General features: G+C 42.5%; 1 protein-coding gene across 1 annotated transcript; it reads right to left on the bottom strand.

The window, feature by feature from the left end:
- Positions 1-9,379: 9,379 nt before the first annotated feature.
- LOC127799723 (uncharacterized) lies at positions 9,380-11,903 on the bottom strand. Its single transcript, XM_052333945.1, has 5 exons — positions 11,887-11,903; positions 11,607-11,839; positions 10,847-10,967; positions 10,547-10,645; positions 9,380-9,383 (listed from the first exon to the last, which is right to left on the bottom strand). The coding sequence occupies exons 1-5, from the start codon at positions 11,901-11,903 to the stop codon at positions 9,380-9,382; spliced, it is 474 nt and encodes a 157-aa protein (XP_052189905.1).
- Between the last annotated feature and the right edge of the window lie 1,188 nt (positions 11,904-13,091).

Genomic DNA, 13,091 nt, shown 5'->3' with positions numbered 1-13,091 from the left:
CTTCAACTTCTTAGCAAATAAATGAAGTCATCTTCATGCCCTTTACAACCCATTTTGGCAAGAGTATCAACACATGGGATTACTTTCTAATGCGGGAATGTCATATTTGAAACAAGAAAGGGGCCGGGTGGGTGATACACTAAGCAAAAGATTAATTAATCGTACTGAATTGGGTGGGATAAATTTATACAACTTACCCCTAAGTATTAAATAATTTTACTTTGATAAATAAAAAGATTAAATAGTCTTACTGAATTTTGGGTGGGATAAATTTATACAACTTACCCCTAAGTATAAAATTAATAGTCCTTATTATACTTGGATGGAGTTTATATTTTACATTAACTCTCACGCCTTTTCCTATTTGCACATCTCGCCACTGCCCACCTCCACCATCTCTCTCTCTCTCTCTCTCTCTCTCCTTCTTTCCATACTTGATTTCCTCCCAGATGAGGTTAGAACACCATGATATAATATAAGTTTGGCTTTCTAAAGACAAACTTAATTTTAAATCCATGATAGTCCTTGGCAGTGAATTTGTACAAGAAGTTGTACTAGGGGTTGACTTCCAGCCTTTGAGTGTTCTCTAATGGAGCAAGATGAGGTAAGCACTTTTAAGGGATATATTTATACCCCTCCCAACTAAGATTTTTAGCTTGTAGGAAAAGAAATAGGAGACCTAGCCCACCAACATGTAAAAGACCCACAAGTTTCCCCAATATTTAAACCTTTCACTATTCCTTTCAATGGGCTTGCAATTTCTAAGTAACTAAACAAGCTTCCACACATCATCATGCCTCAGACTACATCTCATCCCTTATTACATTTCAACACATATCAAATTGGGGACTAGAAACAACCTCTCCAAAAGATATTGGATCTACGACATAACCAATATCATAATCACTCTTTTCTAAATAAACCACATTATTTGAATGAATTATAGGCTTGATTTCCATAATAGACCTTCTAAGTGGAACCTAGATATCTTCTATTTGAGGAGTCTCAACATGTTTCGAGTGTTCCTCTATTGACATAATCACAGGTGCAGGCATTGCAATTTTAGCTAGTATAAGGAATATAAATGGTTTTGGCTTGCATGTTGTCTTTAATGATCTTAATTAGAGGAACTACAATCGTAAACCACATGAAATTCCATAAATTCATTTATTTGTGACTCCACAATTCTAAAATCCTCTTTTTTTATAGTAAAATTTGTAACCCTTGAAATGGTCTAGGTATCTTATGAGATAGCAACGAGTAGATCTAGAATGAAATTTGTTTTTGGTGTTGAAGGGAATTATATTTGGAAAACCCCAAAAACATTAAATGTGGAATACCTTTTAGATTCAGATTTTTGCTTCTTGTTTCACTGATCATTGGTTGTGATCACCACCAGAAAGCAACCAATATCCACCACGCAAACGTTGTTACTAGGACTTGAGAGAGAGCACTGACTCCATGAGAAAAAACAAAACTCATTTTTTTCTTTGTTATTGTTGTTATATGTCATTCATATAAGATATGACACCCTTTAACTCTTTTTTATAAGGAAGTTTCCAACAACCATTATAATTCCTAATTAATTAAAAGTCGATTTGACTTTCAAATCAAAACTAATATGGTCAAAGACAATTATCTACATCTATGATAACTCGAGTTGAATCAAAATTATCACTATAGTTTTAATTTGATTGAATTCCAAGATAAACACATTATCCTTTATGGATTAGTGCCTCATGGGTAGACCTCATGGACTTAGGTTGGGTCACCCCCACATAGGCGCTCCATATACCCAATCCAATCTACATCTCTCACTCACACATGGTGGGAGTCAGTCAACTCATCTAATGGTTTCTTCTCAGTTTCCTTTTTCATCTCAATTCATGGTAGTAAAAGGATTGTGCAAGCAATGAGTATACCAACAATTTGGGAGCCTAACAATGTGTTTGTTAGGGATAGTAGAGAGGCTATAACCCCAAAATAAATAAATATATATATATATATATATATGAACTTGCAATGCCCCATATCTAACTCGTTACATTAGTGCACAACATTCTTAATCCCTCCTAGAGTAATGTTGTTGGACTCTCTATTCTATTCACAATTATGTTCTAGCTACTCAAAGCAATATAATTGGTCGATTGATGAATACCTGAGTCCACATGGATGTGACATGGTTAGTCTTCCTCTCCATCATATATTTCAACACTTCAAACCCAATCGTTTTCCCAGAAATGTCTTGCTAAGCCAAATCAATCATGACCATTGACAACACTTAGAGTAGCCAACATTGGATTAAAACTTTGAAATATAGAGGTAAGTCATTTTAAAGACATGTGATTGAACATGTTGTCAACCTTTAGGAACTCACACAATCAAAGAGTAGGGATTAAACCATTTCACTTTTCTTACATGGTTGAGGCAACACATATGGTATGAAACATGTGGTGTGATGTTTAAATCTCACTGGAATATATGTCTTTGTGCCTTAGTTTCAACATCACGCTGATCTTGGTTTAGTCTCCCATTAGCAACTAACCCAAGTGCTCAAAGTCCTTTCACTTTGTAGGTTTGTGACCAAGGTCTCACATTTGACTTTGTTATAGGTTGTTGGTTATGTGCATTAGGATCAACAACTCACTCTACTGTCCACGTATTATCTTTTTAATTAGTCAAGTTTCTATTCCTAGTTTATAGGATTTTGTTATTTTGTTATATCTAGTAGTGCCTCATGGCATGATTCTTGGTTATTTGGTTAATTTTTTAGTCTTTATATTTGTTGATGTTCAGAATTGGTCGACGGTGATTCGTTGGCCCACACTGGTTTGGTAAATCTGAGAAGGAGATAATGAGGTATCTTGGTTCAACGTCTTGACCCGTCAGCCCTTCCCTGCAAAGTACTCTGATGCCTAAGTCAGTGAGCGAGTAAGTAAAAATATGCAAGGTATTTGTTTGTGGATCAAGAAAAACATACCATCGCTCTCAGAAGAGCTGATTGATATATATCCCAGGACATGCCTCTCTGTCTCCCCTGTACAAATACAGATGATGGGATGGAATAGCCGGCGTCGGTGGGGACGGCCATGCCGCAACAAGGTGTCGACGAGACTCTCATTAATGTAGATGGGATCTGCCATTAATGAGGATGAGATCTGAGGTGAACGCGCGGAAACCCAGACGCAGCTGTAATAATGTTGTAAAAGAGGGACCAAGATGGGACCGACATGGGCCGGCCAAATGGGCCGAAAAAATGGGTCTGAATAGTCCAGTTGGGGTGACCCCTGGCCAAATGATATTCGTGGCATACGCCCTTCCCGTTAAGCGAGCTAATCGGCTGCACCAACGAATTGTAAGGGTCACTGGGAGCTCGCTCAAAATGTAGCCAGGAGCTCGCCTGAGTACGTTGATAAGTTAGTGGAGTTATTGGGAGCTCGCTTAGTTCCGCCGTATGAGCATGGGCGCCAGCAGCGTGTGAGCTCGCTTTGATGGGCTCAGCTCGAGGTCTCCCAGATCTTAAGCGGTTGGGCCGGCCCATTGACGTAAGTCCAACCCGCATAGTATAGAGCGAGAAATACCCGTAACATTAAGCCCCCCAGCTTGCAGTACAATCTTCGGGCTAGGAGTTGACATGTACCGGCTACTCCAGCTATTAATACATCTTTTTAGTTCCCCGCCCAATCGTTTGATATCACGCCGTTTCATGCAGCACACCCTGTCTGTAGCACATTTAATGTGCACATTCTCCCATTACTACGCATGATTATGCCTGCGGAACCCATAAGCCGTCATGAGGCCGCTGGATGTGGAACACGTGGTAAGTCATTTTTTGATCCGACGATTGGGATTGATCGGGCCAGAGGTATAAATAGTAGGGGGTGTCTCCATTCTCCCTCTTTCACGCTATTTTGAAATCTCTTCTTACTTTTGTCTTCTTCTCTCAAGGCTTCCATCGCTGTCGTGCTTTCAGACGCTGACCATTCCCGTCCGGTGCCTGTTCTGAGTTCCCATACAGACGTCAGGCTCAGTGTTTGGTAAGTTTGCTACGACTTTCTCTTTTCTTTTTGTAAGGCCGTCCATCATCGGTTTAGCTGTCGATGGTTTCTCCGGTCTTCCCAATTCTGTCAGTGTCGTTTTCATTTTTCGGGAAAGTGACTAGAATCGGTTGGTTCGGCACCTACTAAACTTTCGAGCGCAATGAATTTAGGATTAGTTTTCTCTGGAATACCGGGCTCGCAATTGCAGCCCCTCCGCCTTAGGTGGCACCCTGTTGCAAAGCGCTCGGCCTAAAAAATTAGGGGATATTTTTAGGGCTTTTCTAGTTCTTCGAGGTCTGGTTCGCGACCTGTAACCTAATTGTTCTTTCTTTCTTTTTGTAGATGTCTGACCATACCTGCGGAAATTCAGGTCAAAAGCGCTGCAACCATATTGTAAGAGAAAACGATACCTTGAACTCCGAAGATTACCTTGTGATGGAGGGTCAAAACTTTGAGGGCACGAGCTCGCTATCTAGAGAGGTCGTTGAAGTGACTTCCTCCGAAGTCGACCTGGAGGTCCAAAATCAGGTCGCTGAAGGAATCACGGGGCGTGAGATTTTTAAAAGATTCTCGTCCAAAGCCAAACATAATGAGGTGGCGTCTTGTACTCTGGAGTTTCGTCTCCCTAGGAGCTGCCGAGTATATATCCCTGCTTCAAGCTCCCATGCAGCCTATCCACCATCCGAATTTATAGCCATTAGCCCCCAGCATCTCAAGTCTGGGTTTAGGTTCTCCGTAGCTCCATATCTTCTTGCCCTTTTGAATGAGGTCAAACTTGCACCCTTTCAATTGACACCAACTTCGTACGCCCAACTTACTTCTTTGGCTATCTTATTTCTCAAAAATAAGCTTCCTATTCCCTTGCCGAAACTAATAAAATTTATGTTTTCCTTCAAAAACGCCAAGGATAGGTTGTATTACCTAGCAGCTCGTCCTTCCCCATATAAGGCCGCCCTTCCACAGGGTAAAGCGAAGGGGAAGTCCAACGTGGGCGATTACAAGTCCAGTTGGTTTTTTATGTCTTGCCCTTCGCTTTCCTTACTCAGAAACTACAGCTTCGTACTGACCCCGGGTAAGAGAATATCAGCTCGCGTGGGTTCTTCCACCTTTTTACGTATGTAATTTAACTTGCTCATTCCTTGATGCAGACTTTGGGGGCAAGAGGCCAATTTTATCAGCCGAGGAGACCGATGTCCTCAACGAGCTTGTTGCTATGGGGTCGAGTTCGGAGATTCTTGAGCTTTCGGACAAGCTTCTCCGGGAAAACGAGCTTCTGCCTCCTCTCAGTGTTGAGATCATCGAGGGCGATCACATTAGGGATTTGGGCGCGAAGATCCTCCCGTCTGCCTTCTAGGTCGCAGAGCTGAGCAGCACAAGAGGGGAAAATGATCAAAGCGAAAATATGGTTGACCTCGACCTCCTCGAGCCGAAGCGATCTAGGGTGAGATCGGGGGCTACCTCATTCGCAACCCCGAGCTCAAGTTCGCGGGGAGGTAGGTCGGAGCAGTCGCAACCGCAACCGTGTCCCCAGCAACAACAACAGCAACCTCGGCAGCCGAGAAATCACCACCATCAGGAAGAGCAACGGCAAAAGGCCCTACCCCAACAACCACAACAGTAAAAGCACCCCCAACAGCTACCAGGGCATTGGGCCCCTGCCTCCAGCGATCATGGTTCGAGTGGAGCCCGAGGGAAGGAGGTCATAGCTGAGGTTCAAAATGCACCTGTCGCGGGTTCGAAGAGAAGGCCTAATCAGTCGCAACAGATGGAGGATAGCAGGGCCAAACAGGCTAGGGTCCCCGGGAAGGAGCTAGCCTTGGAGGCCCTGCCGGGAGGGATCTATGTTGGCCCCCTCCTGGATTCCATGCCTGACCTCTTGGGTGTGAATGTGAAGCCTCTCGATGACCCGAAGCTGAGGGGGATCCCTCTCTACGAGTTCATGGCCCGCCACAGCTTGGTGGTGAGTCAGAATTTTCGTACCCTGGTTCCTTAGTCTGCTTTTTAACGAGCTGACTTTTCTCCTTTCACAGGCTTTCCTTGCTGCCATGAAGCTCCAAGCTCATCACAAGGACTTTGAGGAGCAGCTTGAGACAGTGAGCACGTCCCTTCAGGCTGAAATAGTGAAGCTTGAGGACGAGAAGAATGCTCAGCAGGCTGAAATAACGAAGCTCATGGATGAGAAAAAAGCTCTTCAAGTCGAGCTCCTCGCTACCCAAAAAGAGGTGGAGGGTTCCGAGATGCGCCTGAGGGTGGAGACTCGGAAGAATAAATATCTCAACGAGGAGTTTCGTCGATTGAAGAACATATGGGAGTTCGCTAACTCCAAGCTCACTGGCGAGCTGGACAAAGCGAATGGGGAGTTACAGAGGGTGCAAGACCAGTTGAAGTCGGTGGAGGCGGAGCCGGAGCTGAAGAAGGCTAAAGAAGAGCAGGAACAGGCTGATGATCGAGCTGTCTGATGTGAGCAGCTTGGAAAAAGGACTATTGACGACATAAAAGCGGAGGTGGGAGCTCGGATGGACTCTGTGAGCAAGGAAACCAGGTCTGACACCTATTCGGCATTCTTGTACACCCTTTGGGTGAACCATCCCAAGATGGATTTCTCTTTCTTTGGTGCGTATGCCGTCGAGGAGGTGAAACGGTATGCAGCGGAGGCCGCAGAGGACGCTGAAGATGCCACCCCGCATGAGTGATCGGGGCTGTCGAACACCAATAGATTAGTTGAATAAGAATTTTGATTTGCAGCAAGGGTGCAACCCTAAGTCGTCTCCCAACGAACCTCAAGCGTATCTGTCAAAACAAGGCTAAACGGGGGGGGGGGGGGGAAGTTTGTGATAAAAAACAGAAAACTAAACAAGCAAGAACACAAGAAATCAAGATGCAATCAATTGCAAACCAACCTTCTATCCCAGTTTTCATTGCCTTCTAAATAAACCATTTGTTTAGTTTCAATTCTCAAATCAAAAACCAGAATAATCCTTTAACAACCGCCAAAGATTGGAAAGAAAACCAATAAACAGATTTCAGAAACCTCTTAGTTCGATTTATCAGTTTTGATTCCCCTTATTGCACAGATTCGAGACTGATTGTTCTTGCTTCTAGTTAAAGCCTCAACCGAGCACAAAAACCTTGGATTCTCAAACAAAGACAATGCATGCATTCATCCAACCGGCATCAACACATACACAGATTTAATTAAGAGAGAACAGAAACAAGAGAACAACAAAGTTAAAACTAAAAAATGATTTCCATTAAAACCAAAGACTCAAACCGGGAACAAGGATGGTATTGCAACTGATTACAGAACCTTAGCCCTCCATCTTGACAAGAACAATGGGGAGAATGAAAGCTAGCTACTGTTCACGCCTTCTCCAAGAATGCTCTCCAAATCGGCCACTTAAGGTGCTTAAGTAGAGCTTAAGGAGGAAACCCTAGGTTACTGCCACTTCACAGCCGATTTCGGATAGGTTAGTGTGAGTTATGGGCTTCGGCCTCTTCATAATAATTGTAGATAAGGAAGATTAGATTAATTTTGGCTTTTGAATCACTTGATTTGGATATCGGACGCCCAAGATATGGCCCTTTTAAGGAATCAGCATCTGTGCAGCTTTCCTAATTTGACCCAACTTCCTAGTCCCGAATTTGAAGTGCTGTTTGAAGGCCCAAACGAACTCGGATTTGGACAAACCATACCTTTACAGAAATCCATAGAAGTCCTCTACAATATCTCTAAAGACATCATCTTCATTCTGGAACTTTATCTTGGCCAAAATACTGAAGGAAGTGCAGGAGGTTAAATCTGCTAAAAATTGCCCTCACTTCTCTATCTCCAATTTCCAAGATATCTCATTGCCATCAAGATGTTTCATGCCCCATATCATGCTCCCATAGCCCTAAAACTGGAAAAATAAAGTAAAATAGTGTGAAGCCCAATTTCTATAAAATAAAACCAAGATGAATAAAAAGGACACAACTAATGTGCAAAAAAGACTAAATTTGAGGGCTAAATAATATGAGAATATGTGTTCTATCAATTTCCCCCACACTTGGAATTTTGCACTCTTGGGCAAAACACTAAACACTAACATTCACTCTTTCGAACAAAAAGGATTCAAAGAATGAAAAATGAGAGGCATGGCAAGTTTTATAGGAATTCAACACTTCAAAGATCATCTTTCTTACACTTCCCAAACAAGCAAGTAGCATGGCAATTATACTTGGCAAGGTGAGTCAAAATAAGCAGACCCTCATAGAATAAGAACATGCTTTCAAGTTCCTCAAATGCTATGCCCAACTCCACTCAATCATAATTCCACTACCAGATATGCTCATCTTCTAAATCTCCACTCTCAGTGCTTTATGCATGCAAATCAAAAGGACTTTTATTCAAGGCTCAAACATGGTAAGGTGAAAGGGATAGGAAGATAACAATGAAAAGTAAAGTAAACCTTAGGAAGAAAACATTCAAGACAACCCAATATCAATGAAGAACTATTAAGCAAGTAGAAAATAGACACAATTTTTTTTTTTGAAAGGTGGGTGCGTTTTACGCTCCATCCCAACCTTTGTGAGTGCGTTTTACGCTCCATCTCACCTTGGCGAGTGCGTTTTACGCTCCATCTCACCTTGGCCTTTGGCCTTTCTATCTATTTTTCTTTTTGATTCCAAAGGACTTGCTTAATATGTTGCCATAATCAAGGGATGCAATGAATGTTCTTCAACTTAAAGAAGGGAAAAGATCACTTTTTTTTTTTTTTTAGTATGACGAGTAAAATGAAAGAATGCCTTAATCATCTTTTCACATGCATGAGCATTGATAGCTTCAATAAAGACTTAAAACAAGCTCTGGAGTGATACCCATAATTAGTGGATGTAGGCATAGCATAAGAAAGGACAAGAACATGCACAAATATCCCCACAAAGGCTACCTCAATCAACTCACCAAGCCAAACTCATTTCCAATTTACTTGAAAGCCCAAAAAGATAAGATCAACTTTCTAATCATGCTAAATTCTTTCAAACTCAATTTGCCTCATTTTGCAAATTTTTATTTTTTATTTTTATTTATTTATTTATTTATTTTTATTTTTATTTTTATTTTCTAAAACTCCTCCCCCCACACTTAAACATTACATTGTCCTCAATGTAAGCATGCAGCAAGAATCAGGTATAGGACAAGTAAATAAAATAAGGAGAGAGGAACAACCTGATTTTGTCAATTGTAGGCGGCGTTGAGGAGATGCAGCTCCTCCATAGTATGCTCCTGAAAGCTCTCGTAGAATGGCTTGAGCCGCTGCCCGTTGACTGTGAATCGCTTTGCGGTTGACTCATCCATAAGCTCAACTGCACCATAAGGAAAAACATGAGTAACCACAAAAGGACCAATCCAACGAGAACGCAACTTGCCTGGCATTAGTTTTAGACGGGAGTTGTATAGGAGGACTTTCTGGCCAACTTCGAACTCTTTCTTGTTGATGAATTTGTCATGAGCAGCCTTAGTTTTTTCCTTGTAAATTCTGGAGTTCTCGTATGCTTCCAATCTCAATTCCTCAAGCTCTTGCAATTGAAGCTTTCGTTGGGAACCAGCCTCTGTCATATTCATGTTGCATTGCTTTACCGCCCAATAGGCCTTATGCTCGATCTCTACCGGCAGATGACATGCTTTTCCAAAGACCAGTCGATATGGGGACATGCCAATAGGAGTCTTGTAGGCCGTGCGGTAGGCCCAAAGTGCATCTTCCAACCTTTTGCTCCAGTCTTTCCTGTTGGGCTGGACTGTCTTCTCTAGAATATGCTTGATCTCTCTGTTTGAAACCTCAGCCTGCCCATTGGTCTGTGGATGGTAGGGCGTCGCCACTTTATGTAAAACTCGAAACTTTCGAAGCATGGATTGCATCGTTCTGTTACAGAAGTGGGATCCCTGATCACTGATGATGGCCTTGGGAATGCCAAACCTGCAGAAAATATGAGATCTAACAAAATCTGCAACCACAGAAGAATCATCAGTCCTGGTGGCTCTAGCTTCCACCCATTTCGAAACATAATCCACAGCCAAAAGAATGTACACAAAACCAAAGGAGACAGGAAAAGGACCCATGAAATCAATGTCCCAAACATCAAACATCTCACAAAAGAGTAAGGGTTGCTGAGGCATTTCATTCCTACGTGATATTGATCCTGTGTGCTGGCAACGTGTGCAATTCTTACAAAATGTATGAGCATCTCGAAAAAGGGATGGCCAATATAAACCTGAGTCTAGGACCTTTCTAGCTGTGCGTTGAGGACCAAAGTGACCACCACATGCAAGTGAATGACAGAAATGCAAGACTGAAGAAAACTCAATATCGGGCACACATCTCCTAAGGACTTGGTCACTACACATGCGCGATAGATATGGATCATCCCATACATAGTACTTGGCCTAACTTTTAAATTTACTTAGCTGATCTCTCTTAAGATGGGCAGGGATATCAGATGCAGCTAGAAAATTAACAATGTCAGCATACCAGGGCTCAGTACCATGCAAGTGATAGAGTAACTCATCTGGGAAGTCATCTCTGATAGGCTGACAGTCCATGGTAGTGGCATCTGAAGAGGAAGGAAGCCTGCTCAAATGATCAGCCACAAGATTCTCAGCTCCACTCTTATCTTTGATCTCAACATTGAACTCTTGAAGCAGGAGCATCCACCGTATCAACCTGGGTTTGGCATCGTGCTTCTTCAAGAGATATTTCAAAGCTGCATGATCAGAAAACACGACAACATTAGAACCCAGGAGATAAGAGCGAAATTTATCTAAAGCAAACACAATGGTAAGAAGCTCCTTTTCAGTAGTGGTGTAGTTTGCTTGGGTGTTGTCCAGAGTGCGCGAGGCATAAGCAATGACGTAGGACTTCTTCTCCACTCGTTGTGAAAGGACGGCACCAACTGCATAATTGGAAGCATCACACATGAGCTCGAATGGCAAGTCCCAGTTGGGTGGCTGGATGATGGGTGGAGAAGTCAAGCGCCTCTTGAGATCCTCAAAGGCCATCTTGCAAGACTCATCAAATTTGAATTCCACATCCTTCTGAAGCAGGTTGGACATTGGAAGGGCAATCTTGCTGAAGTCTTGGATGAATCTCCTGTAGAATCCTGCATGTCCAAGGAAAGAACGTACCTCCCGCACAGACGCGGGGTAAGGCAAAGAAGAAATGATATCTACCTTGGACTTGTCAACCTCTATACCTCTCTTGGACACAACATGACCCAAAACAATCCCCTGCTCAACCATGAAATGACATTTTTCAAAATTTAGGACAAGATTCTTCTCAACACATCTCTCTAGGACTCTACCCAAACTGATCAGACACTCATCAAAGGAGGTTCCATAGACGGAAAAATCATCCATGAAAACTTCCATGCAATGCTCAAGTAAATCTGAAAATATACTCACCATGCATCGCTGGAAGGTACCTGGGGCATTACATAGACCAAATGGCATCCTCCGGTATGCAAAAGTGCTAAAGGGGCAGGTGAAGGTGGTCTTCTCCTGATCCTCCGGTGCTATGCAAATCTGAAAATAACCAGAGAAACCATCAAGGAAGCAGTAATGGGACTTTCCAGCTAACCTCTCTAGCATCTGATCAATGAATGAGAGTGGGAAATGATCCTTCCTGGTAGCTTGGTTGAGCCTCCTATAGTCAATGCAGACTCTCCAGCTGTTCTGCACTTGCATGGGCACTAGCTCATTCCTCTCATTGGCTACCACTGTGAATCCTGTCTTCTTCGGAACTACTTGCACTGGACTCACCCACTGGCTGTCAGAGATAGGATAAATAATGCCAGCCGAAAGTAGTTTACTTACCTCTTTCTTGACCACATCTAGAATGGTGGGATTGAGTCTCCTCTGGGGCTGTCTCATTGGTCGAGCTCCTTCCTCTAAATGAATCCTGTGCATGCATAAGGAAGGGGATATACCGGGAATGTCTGCAAGTGACCAACCTATGGCTCTCTTATGTTGCTTCAACATATCATGCTCCCATAGCCCTAAACCTGGAAAAATAAAGTAAAATAGTGTGAAGCCCAATTTCTATAAAATAAAACCAAGATGAATAAAAAGGACACAACTAATGTGCAAAAAAGACTAAATTTGAGGGCTAAATAATATGAGAATATGTGTTCTATCAATGAGTCGTCAGAGGTCGTGATGCAGGCTACTCAGGACGAGGTCGAGCCATCCGTGGCTGTCGAGGTTCAGCCTGGTGAGATTGCCGAGGTGCAACTTGAAGTGGTTGCCGAGGTTCATCTTGCTGGGGTAGTTGAACCTCAATTGACTCAGTCTACTACCATCCAGTCCGCCGAGGCCCAGACTGTTTGAAGCAATTGCTCCTCTTAGCTAGGCCTCCCACGGATTCCTTCTTCTTTTTTTTTGTATCGTGAGTATTTAATGAAATGGAACATTTTCTGTACTCGTGCATCTTGCTTTAAATTTCTTCATGAACTGAAGCCAATCAAACTCGAATTCTAATGAAGTCTTGATAAAATAATTCCTGAACCAATCTTCATGATATAACTTTAAAAGAATTTCAACAAACCTCTATATACTAGGATAAGCTCCAAAGATTAACTTTGAAGAAGCCTCCAAGAATATAACTTTGAGAATGAATCGTCCGAACATAAGTCCAGATAAACCTAAAGAATTCCTAGCTAGCAGATTCATAAGCTTGAAGTGGTTCATCAATGATAATCATAATAATCAATAATCAATATGGGTCATGTAGGTCGCGAGCAGTCATACTTAGGCAAATTAAAGTGATCCTTAGCCGGCTCGTCTTGACAAAGTAAAGAAAAACTTGTTGAGATATATGTCCAGGTAGATCGCCTTGCGATCTCAGCTAACGTATCGTGGCTCCTCGTATTACCAAGTTACATGTCTAGGTGGATCATAGGGTGACCCTAGCTAACATACCATGGCTTTTAAAGGCTTTAGCAAGATCAAGATGAACACTCGGGTAGGTCACAACCCATGATCTTTGTAAAGATAAGGGGACCATCGCTGGTGAACCATGA

This window comes from Diospyros lotus, chromosome 4, assembly GCF_014633365.1.
Source record: "Diospyros lotus cultivar Yz01 chromosome 4, ASM1463336v1, whole genome shotgun sequence".
NCBI classification, from domain to species: Eukaryota; Viridiplantae; Streptophyta; class Magnoliopsida; order Ericales; family Ebenaceae; genus Diospyros; species Diospyros lotus.
The sequence above is the reverse complement of the archived record's forward strand: the minus strand, read 5'-3'. Positions and strand labels throughout refer to the sequence as shown.

Excerpts from the sequence above, each read along its gene's own strand:
- LOC127799723 (XM_052333945.1), bottom strand. Across the intron at positions 10,968-11,606 it reads CTTCCTTGATGGTTTCTCTG|TTGGTGCCGTCCTTTCACAA; the intron begins GTTATTTTCAGA and ends CCAATTATGCAG. Across the intron at positions 10,646-10,846 it reads AAGGAGCTTCTTACCATTGT|GCTTCCTTCCTCTTCAGATG; the intron begins GTTTGCTTTAGA and ends TCATTTGAGCAG.